The 16803-nt window shown below is 37.5% G+C and overlaps 1 protein-coding gene across 2 annotated transcripts in view; it reads right to left on the bottom strand.

Annotated features, from left to right (window-relative positions):
• Positions 1-817: 817 nt before the first annotated feature.
• LOC105496509 (olfactory receptor 5B12) overlaps positions 818-16803 on the bottom strand; it is a 50640-nt gene continuing 34654 nt past the window's right edge. Inside the window, exons 1-2 of one of the 2 annotated variants that reach the window (XM_011767012.3) lie at positions 4667-4750; positions 818-2064 (exon numbers count right to left, since the gene is read on the bottom strand). In XM_011767012.3, the coding sequence (XP_011765314.2) occupies positions 1059-2045 (987 nt within the window). In that variant the 5' untranslated portion in view covers positions 2046-2064; positions 4667-4750 and the 3' untranslated portion in view covers positions 818-1058. Of the gene's footprint in view, positions 2065-4666; positions 4751-16803 lie in introns of those variants that run through there. The other variant, XM_071074569.1, reaches the window with a different exon arrangement.

Here is a 16803-nt window from a genome sequence, read left to right as displayed (position 1 = left end):
CTCAGTTCACTCAGTGAGAAAGTTTTATTGCTAGAGTGTTTGTCAAAGCATTGAGCAGCAATTGTTTAACATCGCAATTGCCTGAAAATGTAAATATCAGTTGGAGCATACAATAATCTAATCAAACTCTTAAAAAAATCGATTAGGGCATTAGAAATCCATAGAGGGCTTTGAAAAGCTCCCATATATTCCTGGGGATTACAAAAGTCATGCATATGGGCAAGGCCCTATGTATTCACAGGAAAGACCTGAGAGGACCTAATGTTTCATTTGTGGCTGATCTTGAGGCTCTGCACAAAAAAGACATGAAGATTAAAGGCAGAATTTAAACTGCTGGAGCACTGAAAACATGCTCCAGTACACACATGCAAAGCCTATGCATAAGGCTTCAGAGAATTAACCATGTAAAGCACTTAGAAAACTCTGTCCAATTGTTAGTTGACCGCTAACTAAGTAGAAATTTCAGTGGCCACACACAACAAGAAATGCAGAATTAACATAAGTAACTCAGGAAAATCACTAAACAAACAAAAGTACCACCAACAAAAACAAAGCCTAGATGGGAGGAGAGAGATGCTTTTTAGAATGCGCTATATTTTTATTATTTAAAATATCCAGGTTTTAACAAAAAAAGTGTCACTTAAAGAATGAGGAAAGCATGGCCAATTCATATGTTTAAGAAAACAGTCAATAGAAACTGTCCATAAGGAAACCCAAATATTGGACTTAGTAGACAAAGATTAATATGAGGTGGAGGAAATTATCTTATTGTGAATTCTTTATAATTAAAATATGAATCATATAGAGGACTTTGCCTTCCCTACAGTCTTTTTAAAGGCACTCTTAACCTCTTTGTTCCTCAGGCTGTAGACCAGTGGATTCAACATGGGAATGACTATGGCATAGAACACAGATGCCATTTTGTCCATGCCCATGAAATGGCTGGAGCTAGGTCATAAATACATAGATGCCTGTCCCATAAAAGATGGAAACTGCTTGGCCGGGCGCGGTGCCTCAAGCCTGTAATCCCAGCACTTTGGGAGGCCGAGACGGGCGGATCACGAGGTCAGGAGATCGAGACCATCCTGGCTAACACAGTGAAACCCCATCTCTACTAAAAAATACAAAAAACTAGCCGGGCGAGGTGGCTGGTGCCTGTAGTCCCAGCTACTCAGGAGGCTGAGGCAGGAGAATGGCGTAGACCCGGGAGGCGGAGCTTGCAGTGAGCTGAGATCCGGCCACTGCACTCCAGCCTGGGCGACAGAGCGAGACTTCGTCTCCCAAAAAAAAAAAAAAAAAAAGATGGAAACTGCAGTAAGATGGGAAGCACAGGTGGAAAAGGCCTTCTGGTGTCCTTCAGATGAGCGCATCTTCAGGATGGTGATAAATATAAATAAGTAGGAGATCAAGATTACCAGGATAGAAAAGAAGTCATTGAATCCCACCACAAAAAAAATAACCATCTCACTGATGTAGTTGTCTGAACATGAGACAGCCAAGAGAGGAGGAGCATCACAGAAAAAGTGTTCAACTACATTGGATCTGCAGAAGGAGAGCCTGAAAGTGTTCCCAGTATGAATGGATGCATTCAGGAAACCACAGACACAGGAGACTATGGCCAGGCAAGCACATACATTTGTTGTCATGGTGGTGGTGTAATGCAGGGGTTTACACACTGCTGCATAGCGGTCATAGGCCATTGATGCCAGGAGGGAATTTTCTACAGTGATAAAGGCTACAAAGAAGAAGAATTGTGTGGCACAGGCATTGTATAATATGAATTTGTCTCCTGTGAGGAACCCCACCATCACCTTGGGAGTGACAGCTGAGGAATAACCAAAGTCCACCAGGGAGAGGTTAGTGAGGAAGAAGTACATGGGGGTATGGAGACAGGAGGCCAATATAATCAATTCAATCATCCCCAGGTTCCCAACCAGAGTGATGAGGTAGACAAAAAGGAAGACTATGAAGAGTGGGATCTGCTGTTCTGGGTCATCAGTTAATCCCACAAGAATGAATTCGGTCACCTCTGTGTTGTTCTCCATTGGGAATTATGTAGCTGCCCTGTAGAAATGAAAAGACAGAATCAGAATGATAAATGGAGGGAGGACTACTGAGATCAGTCAGTATGCCCATTTTGTGCTTTATTCCAGTATTTTAATTACTTGTTTCCAGCAGTCCTGGATCTAAAACATGCCCATGACAACAAAATGCAATTTTAAATTACAATAATTCATAGAGCATTCTTAATAAAATGATTTTGGAGATAATCCATCCCAAACTCCTAATTTCATAGATTACTGAACTAAGGTACAGAAAAGGAAAGATTCATACAAGATCATAAGACTAATTAATTGGAACAGGCAAAATATAAACCAAATCACTTTGAATTCAAGCCTTAACTCTTTATCATAAAGAAAAATTCCTTTAAATCTTTTACATTCAACCTAAACTGGGCACAAGATAGTAATTTATTTAATTGACGAACTGACTGCCTGATGGAGCAATTAAATCTATCATTGTAAGTCAATGTGAAGAATGGAATAGCATGAAATTAGGAATCAAATATACTTACCAGTTTTCTTGGCTTTATGCAAATAACCTACATTTCTAGATCTCAGTTAAATGATAATAACTGCATCCACAAATGTTTATAACCTCTTCCAACCCTTAAAAAATCTTCAAAAAGTTAAAAAGGAACATGACTATTCAGTAATACCAACCAATTGACCAATCAACATAAATTTCTGGATGTGTTCATTTCCTCATTCTCTCTACAAGCACTAATTTCAAATGGAGCACCATGTTGCGTGCTAATTGCCAGGTTTACACTAATGCACGAGATACATTCCCTGACCAGATAGATATCTAAATTGTTAAATATCATGTTTAAGTTCAGAATATTCTTATTCTCTATTCCCAAGGAGAGAGAAGTGTTTTCTCATTTGCTCAGAACTGTGTGATAGATGTTAATCGCATCTACACTGCAGACCATCAGTCAGGCCATAATGTAGTTAATAAATTGTGTCCAATGACCAGATGGTTTTAGTGGGCAGAATTAGAACATGAAATTAGGTCTCCTCATTCCACTAGTTAGTTGTGCCTTATGTAATTTTGCACATCTCTATTTCAGTGCATTTTATAACTGGCTTCTAAGCCTGATTTCTTCCTCATTTATTAATCACCATTCCTTCTGTCTTTCTTTTTTTAAAAAAATATTAGTATGGGCTTCCAGATTACAGTAAAATTTTATGTTGACATTCCATTTGATTATCTCAACAACTCTAGAATTAGGAGAACTAATATTATCATATTTCCTGAAAAAGAAAATTGAGAAATAAATAGTTTAAATAACTTGTTCAAAGTAATATAATCTTATTCTTTGTAAAGCAGGGACTCGAGGCCTTCTTGTGCTTTTTCTTTATGTCACATGATAAGTATACATATTCTAATAGAAACTCATTAGAAATACAAGTTGAGAATCCCTAATCCAAAAATCCAAAGTCCAAAATGCTTCTAAATCCAAAACTATTTGAGCACCAACATGATGCTACAAATGGAAAATTCCACACATAAGTATGTAGCACAAACTTTGTTTCATGCACCAAGATTATTTAAAATATTACCTAAAATTACTTAGGCTATGGATATAATATGTATATAAAACATAAATGAATTTTGTGTTTAAATTTGGGTTTTATCACCAATATATCTCATTATAAACATGCGAATACTCCAAAATTCAAAAAAATCCACAATCCAAAACACATTCCCAAATATTTTAGATGAGGAATATTCAACATATATAGCCTCTGGATGTGGCTATATATGTTGAATATGAATAAAAGAAATATTCAAAATTTAGAGCCAAATCTCGGATTAAACCAAAGGAGAAATGGGTACCTTGATGCATTTTTCTAGCTACCTCTGCCCCTGCAACTTTGTGCAGACAATAGATTTGATCCAGAGACTTACCCTTCTCCCTGAGAAATACAAAATTCGGGTCCAGCACGTTCATATATAAGAATGTCACATCAGAAATTAAGTTCTTTAAAGAAGGAAAACAACTTTTTGAAGATTTCTCTTTAGTGTTTGGCCAAAAGGCTTAAAGTTCTTTAGAGGCAGGGGGAAATTGAAAGAAAAATGCTATTGGCTTTGGAATCAGCTAACAAGAGCTCTACTCCCGTATTTACTGCTCCTCCTTTGTACATAAGACTCTTAACTCATTTGTATATCAATAGCTGAATCTATAAAAAAGGAAATAATAAAAGATAGCCCCAACAACATCCAGCCTGAAAACTGCTGCTATGGTAAGAAAAGAATAGGAAACCTATAATTTCTTATACTCAGTAAGCGGTGATAATCATAACCTCAATTAACATAATTATTACTGGGGTTTTTTATAAACATTGTTGCAGGCTTTTTGCTATATATCCGTTTTGGAGAAGGTCATAACTACTACTAGATGACTATTGACAATCAGATGAATAAATAAATGGTCAAAGTGACTCTGGTTCTGGGGCTGCTCCTTCTAATATGAAGCCAAATGGAATCATATAGGTACTCGATCGGTTGAAAAGTGGGAACCAGGAGGTAATTATATGGTCACAGAGCTCTCAGGGGACACATACTCTATGAGGGCTACAAAACACTTTATCCAACATACCTGGAAATCAGGTGATTAAAGAATCTGTGGGGATCCAGCTCTGCTTGTTGTGGGAGATCATGAGTGTATTTATGTTACTTTCAGTTATTCTCTTGGGTAATGCACAAATTAAGCCACAGCATGTCCTTCAAGACTGTAATTTGACATAAATACTAAGAGACAGAGACACACATTTTATCATTAAATAAGGGATGTGGACTTGAGGGATTAGTGTTTCTTTTAATTCGCCTTAAATGTTTGAACCATTGAGAAGAAATATTAATTCATCAACTGTTTATTTATTGCAAGTGGATTTTAGCCATAGTGATGAGATTTAAGAACACAGACCCATGCAAAATAAACATCATTCTTGTGCCCATGGTGTTTAAATCTAATGGAGAAGATAGACAGTAAGCAAATAAACTCCCTAAGAAACATGCATAAATATGCATATATACATATATAAATACATATGTACATATGGAATAAGCATATAACTATACATAAAAATGAGATAAAAAATAAATCTACTTTATATTGTTTGGTCAGAATGTTTTCTCTGGAAAATTAAGATTTCAGCCAAGTTTAAAAATGACAAAGAACCAGTATGGAAAAGATCAATTCCAAGCAAAATGAAATATATGTGGTAAAGGACCCAAGTTTCAAGAAAGTTAACAGAATCTAAAAGAAGCCAGAATGTTTTCTTCATAACTAGACTTCTTCCTTGTCAATTTCTGTTTCAGCATCCTCCACCAAAGAAACCTTGACAAACAAAATAAACAGAGTGACACATAAACAAGATGGCAGAATAGGAGATATAATCCTCTTCCCCTCACACAAAAAATCAACCAATAATTATCCATGAATGATAATAGCCTTAGTAGGACTCAAGGGACCATTTAAAAACCTGTAGCAACATAGTGAAACAAAAAAGGTGGGAGAGGAATAACCACATAGAAAAGACTGTTGGAGATTTGTATATACCTGAGATGTCTAGAGATGTCTAGGAACAAAGAAAAGCAGGTTCCAGCATTATCAACCATGTTATGAGTGCCACCATTGTTCCCAGCAACCTGCTGTACAGAGAACACTGCCATCTTTCACTACCAAGATAATCAACAGCCATCCCCACCATGGAGCCCCCAGAAAATGAAACACTGCTGCACCAATGCTTCCAGAAGGGGCAACTGTTTTGTTGCCCCATGGCCAAAGCCACCATTCTTTCCAACTTTGCACCTGCCTCAAACACGGGAGCCACTACTGTTATAGGTTAGCCACACCCCACACCTTAGAGCCCCAGTTGCTGTGTGTGCATACACACTACATGCACTAAGTCCGCTACAATATTGACCAGCCTGAGGCCCAGAGTCCAGAGCCACTGTAGCTTTGAGCAAACCTACACTCTGGACCCTAGAGCCACTATATCTCTGCACATGCATGGACTTTGGCCCCCAGCTTCTCAGCTGCTTCACAAGCATCTGTGCCCCACACAGAGTGATCAATGCAGCAGTGGGGCATCTACAACCAAGGCATTCATGTCATCAGCACTTCAGACTCCAGAGTGATTTTGCCTCTGTGCATGGCCACGCTTTGTATCAAAGGATACAAAATTTCTGTTAGAAAGGAGGAATAGATTCATAAAACCTACTGTACAACATGATCCATATATTTAAAAACAAGATACTGTGTTCTTGAAAAATGTTAAAAGGATAGAGTCTAAATGTTCTCACCCTCAAAATGATAACTTTTTGAGGTAATGCGTATGTTAATTAGCTAGCTTTAGCCATTCTAGAATGTATATATATTTCAAAAAATTATGTTGTACACAATAAATATGTATTATTTAGTCAACCAATTAAAAATAAGTTAAAAATGTTTTCACTGAATACTCATAAGTGTACAAAATGAAAACTTTATTAAATTATCTAAAGTTATGCTTAGGGAGAAATTCCTAGAAAAAAATAAAGACTGAAAATCAATTATTTCAGCATCCAGATCAAGAAGATAAAAAAGAAGAGAAAATTAAACTAAAGGTAATAGAAGAAAATAATAAAAGTTAAATTGTATACTAATGAAATAATAAAAATCATATAACTTCTAAAAACCAAAGTCAAAAGTTGGTATTTTAAAAATACTAATTAAGTTTATTAATCCCTAATGAAACTTATCAATAAATAGAAAAGGCACAAATTACCAATATCTGGAATGAAAAAGGTATTATTAAAAACTTAATCTGAGACTGTTATGAATTACTTAAAGCCACCAATTTTTTAATGTATATAAAATTTACAAATTCCTAGAAGAAAACGTACTAAAACTAACACAAGAATCAAGAAAAAATTTAACAGTCTTCTATTTATATAGAAAACTTAGATCTAAGTATAGATTTATTTATTTATTTATTTATTTATTTTGGGGGGATGGAGTCTTGCTCTGTCTCCTAGGCTGGAGTGCAGTGGTGCAATCTCGGCTCACTGCAAGCTCTGCCTCCTGGGTTCACGCCATTCTCCTGCTTCAGCCTCCTGAGTAACTGGGACTACAGGTGCCCGCCACCACGCCTGGCCAGTTTTTTTGTATTTTTAGTAGAGACCGGGTTTCACTGTGTTAGCCAGGATGGTTTCGATCTCCTGACCTCGTGATCCACCCGCCTTGGCCTCCCAAAGTGCTGGGATTACAGGCGTCAGCCACTGTACCCGGCCTAAGTATAAAAATTTTTTAAACCTTCTCTCTAAGATAAAAAGATACCCCAAGGCACATATATTTTCAATGATGAAACCTAGTCATTTCATTTAAAAATAATATCAAAATTACCAAGGCCTGGCAAAAAATAGAAAAAGAAGAAAACTTTTCAAGTTATTTTTTTAGGTCAACATAGTGTTTACATTCTGAGATAACTTAAAGACAAAATATTAACATTAATAAGTGAATTTAACAAGGACAGTGGTTACAGGATCAATATACTAATGTAATTATATTTCTATATACCAACAACAAATAGAAAATAAAATAAATAAACAGCACCTCACACTGGCATCAAAATGACCAAATATATATAAATAAATCTCAAAAATGTAGTTGTACAAGACTTCTGCACACAAAAGCTACAAAACATTACTGACAGAAAATAAAGAGGCTATGGTAGATGGAAGGATATACCATATTCATGGATCAAAAGACCTAATATTGTGAGTTTAAAAAGAAAAAGTCCTTTCTCCCAATATTAATCTACCAATGCAGTGCAATCCAAATCTTAACATGTATTTTACAAATTGATTCTAAAATTTATATGAAAATATGAAGAAAAAATAGTCAAGATAACTTTGAAAAAATAAAGAAGGCTGAAAGAAATATACAACCATATATCAAAACTTTCTATAAAGCAAAAACATTATTGTGTATTGACACAAGAAGTATATAGAACAATTAAACAGAATGGAGAATCTGGACACAGAATCACTAATGTGCAGTAACCCAATTAATGAAAAATACATCTCCTAAGGACACCTCATCAGTTACAGTTCCCACTCTAAAATCCAGACAAATACTGAGAGCTTTATTGCAGTGACTGTGGTTCTGAAAGTCAGCTAATCAAAAGTTTATCTCTGTAAAGTTTACAGTTACTGGTGTAAACTTAAAAAGTGTTCTTACACTTTTACAGTTTAATGACAACCCAATTCCAAACACTCTGACTTCAGAAAGCCTATTAAATTCTGGGTTCAAAAATTATTTTCAAAAGGGAGAAGTTACTCATTTTAAAATTTATTTTGGAATGTTGATCTATTAGCTGGAGCAATAGCAACCATTTTGAACCATAGGATGAAAAACACACTTAAAGCTGTAGGGCAGAGACCTAAAAAGAAATTCAGTCCTTAATTTTTTCTTGAAAATGCCATATATTCTGTCACCAACTGGTGTACTTCAATCCTGGAGTTAGTGCAGATCCAATCTGGAGTTAGTACAGATACCACAAGTTAGGGGCTCAATCCTCCACAAGACTGCCCTCACTTCAGATGCCAGAGGCACTTCAGGTCACCCCAGATCACTCACACTTTTGACTGGCTATAAATACAGGGGTTTCCACCACCCTCTAAAGTTTAATAATTCGCTAGAATGACTCATGGAACTCAAGAAAGTACTGTGCTTATAATTACAGTTTTATTATAAAGAATATAGATCAGGACGAGCCAAAGGAAGAGATACGAAGTGTGAGGTCTGAGACGGTTCCAAACATAGAGCTTCTTCTCATGGCACACTCCAGCACATGAGTGTGTTCACCAACCAGGGTGCTCCACTGAGCTTTGGCATCCTAAGTTTTTATTGAGGTTTTATGGTATAGGCACAATTGATTATATTTCAGCCACACAATTAAGCTCAATTTCCAGTCCCACTTCTCTCACTGGAGGCAGTCTGGCTGAAGGCCCTAACCTTCTAATCACATGGGTGGTCTTTCTGGTGACCAGCCCTCATCTTCAATTATCTCATTAACATAAAGTGAAATGGATCCAAAGGGCTCATGAATAACAAAGACACTCTTATCATTTGGGAAATTCAAAGGGTTTCGGATACTCCATGCCAGAAACCCAAGATAAAGACCAGACAGATCAGACTTTCTTCTATGTAAAAGAGAAATAATCTTATCTTACTTAAACCACTAGCATTTTCATTGCTATTAAACAAAATCCAATCCTAGCTGAAAAATTGTACACCAGTATTACTGAGCTAATGGAAACAGTATTAGAGGTGGAGTAGAATGACTTAGTTTGAAGACTTAGCTCCACTGCTAACTGCATAATTTCAAAAGTATTGCTTCATTTGAAAACATTAGCAACACCTGAAATATGTTTTGTGACAGAATTTCAAAATCAAACATCTGAAAATCCAGTGGCGAAGGGAAGCAACTTACACTATTGCAACCCACTGATGTATGATACTACATATAAGTCAAAAAAAGGTGAAATGTAATAGTCCTGATCCTAAAGAAGTGAGGCACTAGAAACAAGCTTCCTGTTTCTAGTACCTCGGAACTTATCTTTCAAAGTACCTCAGAACTTTACATTACTACTTATGTTGGACTAGAAACCCTGTCCAATATTCATTTAAACATGAAGAATGTTTATAATTAATCTAGAGTAGAAAAAGTGGGGAATGTATGGTCCCAGGATTTTGCACATACATCGGCAAGGGTGTGTGTCTGGGGGGGTATATGTGGCATGTGTCACTTTTCCACATACCAACTTTTCAGGAATGACCATTTTGAGTCCCATATTTAATGCTACCACAGAGTTTTCCACAAATACAGAGCCTCTTGTGAATGCTGGCTCTTTTTGTTTCTCTGCCTTGTTCTGTAATATCATTGTTAATGCTCTATTCTTTGATTTGTTTCATGAGCGTTGTTATGCTTCACGACTTAATAGATACTATGTATATATTCCCTTTAGGTATCACATATTTGGTAATATAAACCAACTGGTTTTTAATTGTAAAAAAATGACTGGATGACTTCTGCCTCGCCTTAAGATATGCTAAGTAAATCCAACACTTTTTTTATTGTTGTTTTTGTTTTGTTTTGTGTTGTTTTTGTTTTTGTTTTAGACAGAATCTTGCTCTGTCACCCGGCTGGAGTGCAGTGGCACAATCTCAGCTCACTGCAACCTCCACCTTCCTGGTTCAAGTGATTCTCCTGCTTCCGCCTCCCAAGTAGCTGGGACTACAGGCCTGCACCACTGCGCCCAGCTAATTTTCGTATTTTTAGTAGAGACAGGGTTTCACTATACTGGCCAGGATGGTCTGGATCTCTTAACCTCGTGATCCGCCCACCTTGGCCTCCCGAAGTGCTGGGATTACAGGGGTGAGCCACCGCACCCAACCAAATCCAACACTTTTTAAGGCTTCCCGGGGGAAGGCAATCCCAATTCTCTGTGTACCAGTTTTCCTTCTCCGGTTTCAGCACCGTAACCACCAGCATCCTTATGGGGTGAGGTCGGAGGGAGACTTACTAGGAGAAGCAAGTTGTGGCTTCCCCTTTGTTCTGGATCTAGAAGAATCTTATTTCATCCCTTTGAATATACCATTCTGTCCACAAGGGATTCCTTGGCATTCCGTGCCCAGTCTCAAAAGTCTAAATTCTAGGTTTCTGTTTCAGATTTGAAAAAAATGAATGAGCTCCTTTACTTCTCTTAGCCTCATTTTCCATATCTTTTTAATTAAATTAGTAATATGTAGTCCTGTAGCTTGGGAATGAAATAAGACAAAGGACATTCAATATTTGGCGAAGCACTCAACCTATTTAAAAATATCACTTTTGTTATCAGAGAGTATTAGCTGAGATCATTCTGACTAAAGGAAGGCAGCAGTGTCACTATGAGAGCAAGGGCCCCCAGTAAGGGGGTCCTTGAAGACCTCATTAAAATAAAAGCAAATCAAGTAAACAAGATTGCCCAGACAGCAGGTTGTTCCCACTACAGTGAGCTTGAATAAAGCCAGATCGAGATTTAAGGGTCTAGTGACTGATGTCTTGAAGGGGATTATACTGACATGGAGATCTCAGAGGACAATTTCTCCTGGGAATGCATCTACAGCTCTATGTCTCATGTACTGAATATTTTAATTTAAATTTTGCCTGTAGGGACCAAGTTCTAAAGGAATTTGCTAAGGAAAGTCATGGGTAGGTGAATTTTTATTTCTTCTCCAATATGCCTATTGGTTCTCAAAAATAAAGAAAAAGAGACTTAATTTTCTTGGCAGCAATGGATGTGGTCACCAGGACAGTGAAAGGAACACAGTCTGGAACTTTCAACTAGTCACAAAGACTTTAGACAACATAATTTCCATGTCAAGTGGGACTTTTTTCTTTTTGCAAATAAACATTTTGTGTGTTGATTGTGCCTCTTGACTCCTGAAGCCATCACCTGACCGATACTAAAATCTGGCACATGGCTGGTACTCCCACTTTATACTCTGAATATTAATCTTTGTTCTCTTTCCTGTACTGTAAGTTGCACAACTTTATATGAAATTTTATATCTTGGACTTATAACAACTACAGGTAAATTGTGTGGCTTTTCTTATGGTTAATTTCCACGTAGTGACTAAGAAATCCAACTTTCTTACATGCCTGTAGTCGCAGCTACTGAGGAGGCTGAGGAAGAAGAATCACCTGGGCCCAAGAAGTCGAGGCTACAGTGAGTGGTGATTGCACCACTGCACTCCAGCCTGGGTGGCACAGTTAGACTTTGTCTCAAAAAAAATTAAATTTTAATTTTAAATGACTTTAGAGTCAACTCACAACTCCTGTTCCACCATTGTGCCACAATCATGTTGTCTATTTCTTTTACCACATCTTTGTTAACTCTTATTAGTTCCCAAGTTCCATTTGGAGTCCATTTGTCTAGAAAGAAGAAGAGAAGGCTTAGCCATGTTTTACAAATACAGTGTTTTATCTAAGAAAATATCAAATCGCTTCTATTATGATTGCTTGCTCCTAAAAGCAAACAACGAGTAGGTGACAAAAGATGTACAGCTCCCAAGAATAGCATGGTTCCAGTTATCTTTTGTTGTGTAACGAACCACTTCAAAATGTAATGCCTTAAAACATGTACTTTAATCATTAGTCTTCAGTCTGAGTACAGCTTTGTAGGGACAACCCATCTCTGCTGTATGCAGCAGGGGCTGGAGCACCTCAAAGCCTGAACACTATAATCATCAGAAGGCTCACCTACCTGAGTCAGAAAAAATCAAACAGCTGGGAACTGGTATAGATGAAATTCCTAAAGTGTCTCTTTAACTATCTCTGTATTCTCTCTACTTTGTTCTCTCTAGCATGGTGGCTTCAGAATAGGACTTCTTATACACTCACCCAAAACTCCCATAATGCATGTTCTAAGACAAAGACCCAAGCAAAAGCTATATTGCCTTCTAAGACCTAGCTTCGCAGATGCGCACGGTGGCACCCACCTGTAATCCCAGTATTTGGTAGGCTGAGAATGGTGGATCACTTAAGCTCAGGAGTTTGAGATCAGCTACGGCAACATGGCAAACTCCTGTCTTTATGCAAAATCGAAAAAATTAGCCAGGCATGTTGGCTCACACCTGTAATACCAGCTACTCAGGAGACTGAGGTGGGACAATCACTTGAGCCCAGGAGATCAAGGCTGCAGTGAGCCAAGACCACATCACTGAACTGTAGCCTGGGTGACAAAGCGAGACCCTATCTCAAACAAAACAAAACCCCAAATGACCTAGTCTCAGAAACTACACAATGATATTACTACATTGGTAATTAGAGTTTAACATGAATTTGTGGGTCACAAACAATCGGACCTCAGCACATGATTTAACTAAAAAAGTTTTGAGCCTTGGAAATTCTTGTCCCATTACATAATAATGGTTATAAGTATAATTACCATCTTGTCTTTACTTGTTCCTTGTTCTGAATCTTTTTTTTTCAGTTATCCTATTTCTATCCCACCATTCTATATTTGGTGTGTAGGAGGGAAATATATGTGAGACCATGAGAAGTCAGTCCTGATAAAGAAGTCTGTCTGTAGAGATAGTATTTTTTTTTTTTATCTTTGATCCTCCTTGGATGTGACTATGTTCTAGGTAATGGATAAAGAAAGTTTAAACATATTTGGGGACCATAGAGACAAAATAAATAAAAAAAAATCAAAAAATAAATCAAAGTGCTAGTTATCTCACAATGTCACATTTTTCTTTATTCCATAGTAATAGAGTTTTAGGAAGACATATGACTATGCAGGTAAAACTACATTTCCAAGACCCCTTTGCAGCTAGATATGTTGAAGTGACTAAATGAGAAGAAATGATGGGTGCCACTTCTGATCCCTAAGCGCAAATAGTTGGGCAAGCACTCTCTTGGACACTGTTTTTTTTCTTTCCTATTGGATAACAGATGATGGGTACCAAAACAAATACTGAAGCCATGTTAAGGATAGCACTCTTGGACTGCTTGCTTCTGGACTATTACATAAGAACAACACTGCTAGTGAAGAAAAAATCAGAAAATTAGAGCAAAAGAGATTAAACAGATAACCAATGAACAGATACGAAAAATAAACACATCACTACAGATCATAGGTATTAAAAGATCCAGAGTGAATTATAAAGTAATAAAATGGAAAATTCAGATAAAACATACACAATCCTAGATAAAGCACAACTTACCAGAAGCTGAGTAATTCCAGTATCTATTTAAAAATTAAATATATAATTAAAATCTTTTTGACAAATATATATACAATGTCTAAATGGTTTCACCTCTAAATAGTATCAAACATTTAAGAAAGAAATAGCAGTTCTGCCTTTGAATGACAATGTGAGGAGCTCTGTAGGCATTTCCTCGATGATGCTAGTAAAAAAAAAATTTTAAACAATCAGTCAGGCTCATACCTATATTCCTAGCACTTTGGGAGGCTGAGGCAGAAGAACTGCTTGAAGCCAGGAGTTTGAAGCCAGCCTGGGCAACATGGTGAGACTCCACCTCTACAAACAAACAAAAACCAATCATCTGAAGCCTCTGTACATAGTCCTAAGGATATACAGAAAATGAAGAAACACTCATTTCAGACAATCTATTAAAAATTTCTTAAAAACAGAAAGAATCTGTATAGTCAGTGTTCTCTAGAGGGACAGAACTAATAGGATAGATGTAAATATGAAAGGGAGTTTATTCAGGAGTACTGACTCAAACAATTACGAGGTGAAGTCCCACAATAGGTCATCTGCAAGCTGAGGAGCAAGGAAGCCAGTCCAAGTCCCAAAACCTCAAAAATAGGGAAGCTGACAGTGCAGCCTTCAGTCTGTGGCTGAAAGCCTGAGAGCTCCTGGCAAACCAAAAGTCCAAAAGCTGAAGAACTGGGAGTCTGATGCTCAAGGGCAGGAAGCATCGAGCACAGGAGAAAGACGGAGGACAGAAGACTCAGCCAGTCTAGTCCTTCCATGCTCCTCTGCCTGCTTTTATCCTAGCCACACTGGCAACTGATTAGATGGTACCTACCCAGACTGAGGCTGGGACTGACTCCCTGTCCACAGACTCAAATGTTAATCTCCTTTGGCAACACCCTCAGACACACACAGGAACAATACTTTGCATCCTTCAGTACAATCAGGTTGGCACTCAGTATTAACCATCACAGAATCTGTAGCATTTTAATCACATCATATTTCTTTCCTTTCACTATCAGGCCAGTGTAATGAAAACTCCACTCCAGAAACATGTAGCCAAGAACATACAGGTTCCTCTCCCCCAGCTTCTAGTTAAGAGCAATAGTATCTTTCTGTGAGGAAAAGAATACCAGCAATTCTCATATGGCCTCCAAGTTATCTGTGGTAGAAGCTACATTCCAAACAAATGTGCTGAAGAGGTAAAGAGTTCCTTTTTTCCCAACCTTTACTTGTTTCATGGACCTTCTACCTAAGGCATGGTATTCTGGGAATACTGAGACCTCATTCACCTTTGTCCTGAATTTCTTATAATGCAGAGGTTTATTTCTAGGAGAACCAAACTGTGAAGACTAGATAACAACGCTCTTTGCTCAGTTTCCTGCTCTTAAGCAGAATATGAGTTATAAAGAAATGTGCCACTGTCTTCACCAGCAGCTCCAGAGCCATAGCTTAAATCTTTAGACTAGGGGAAGAGGCAGTTAAAAATAATGGATATACAAAGCTCTCCCCAAAACAAATGTCCTTATTTGAGACAGAGTATTGGGAAGTTCAATCCCAAGAGAACTCTTAAACATGAGGAAGTTTTAATGGAAGGCAATTAAGAGGAGACTCATGGCTTTGTAAGACATGTAAGTTAAACCATAGGCCAGCTATAGATCATGAAGAATTGGGAAAGTGGCAATTAAGAAGAGCTCTCCTTAGGTAAGAAGAATTCTCAAATACTGATATCAAAAACTATCCCTTTAAAAGAGACCAAATTTAATCAGATCAGTCTGTGGAGAAATATATGGCACAGAACATTGTAGGAAACAGTAATCATACAACAGTATTTGAGCTTAACACATGGATATTATTGTAGAAAGAGAGTCAAATCTAGCCTGTCAAAACTATGGTAATCCCAGACTGACTGTGCATGTGCCCGAAAATGTGCCTCCTAAGGAGAAACATCAGAGACTTTACACTGCAGAGGAAATAGACTTCACTAAAATAGTCCAACCAGTGGTGAACAGTGACTAAACAAATAGACTAGTAACAATAACTAGCCCTGAAATGGGGGAACCAGTAACCACAGTTGCTACGATATATAATCTAAAATGTCCAGACTTCAGCAGCAACAACAAAAAAATTGAAACACAAGGTGAAATACAAAAGGCTGATTCTTTGGGAGGCTGAGGCAGACAGATCACGAGGTCAAGAGATCAAGACCATCCTGGCCAACGTGGTGAAACCCTCTCTCTACTAAAATTACAAAACTTAGCTGGGTGTGGTGGTGCATGCCTGTGGTCCCAGCTACTTGGGAGGCTGAGGCAGGAGAATCACTTGAACCTGGGAGGCAGAGGTTGCAGTGAGCCAAGATCATGCCACTGCACTCCAGCCTGCCAACAGAGCAAGACTCCATCTAAAAAAAGAAGGAAGGAAGGAAGGAAGGCAGGAAGGAAGGCAGGCAGGCAGGCAGGCAGGCAGGCAGGAAGGAAGGAAGGAAAGAAAGAAAAAGAAAGAAAGAAGGAAAGAAAAAAAGAAAGAAAGGAAGGAAGAAAGAAAAAGAAAGAAAGGAAGAAAGAAAGAAAAGAAAGAAAAGGCTGATTCACAGATAGAAAAAAAGCAGATTATAGAAACTGCTTGTGAGATAAGCCAAATACTTTAAAGTAGCAATTATAAATATGCTCAAAGACCTAAAGTAAACTATGCTTAAATAAGTAAAGGAAGGCATAATGGCAATGCCTTGTCCAAATAGAGACTATCAATAAATATAAATTACTTGAAAAAGAACCTAATGGAAATTCTGGTGTTGAAAATCATAATAAATGAATAGATTTGAACTTTCAGAAGAAAGAATTAGTAAACTTAAATCATTAGAAACTATACAATCTGAAGAACACAGAGAACAAAAACTAAAGAAAAATGAACAGAGTATCATCAAAATGCAATACCATAAAGCATACCAACCTATACATGATGGGAGTCCTAGAGAGAGA

The sequence above is a fragment of the Macaca nemestrina genome, chromosome 12 (genome assembly GCF_043159975.1).
Source record: "Macaca nemestrina isolate mMacNem1 chromosome 12, mMacNem.hap1, whole genome shotgun sequence".
In the NCBI taxonomy this organism is placed as follows: domain Eukaryota; kingdom Metazoa; phylum Chordata; class Mammalia; order Primates; family Cercopithecidae; genus Macaca; species Macaca nemestrina.
The sequence above is the reverse complement of the archived record's forward strand: the minus strand, read 5'-3'. Positions and strand labels throughout refer to the sequence as shown.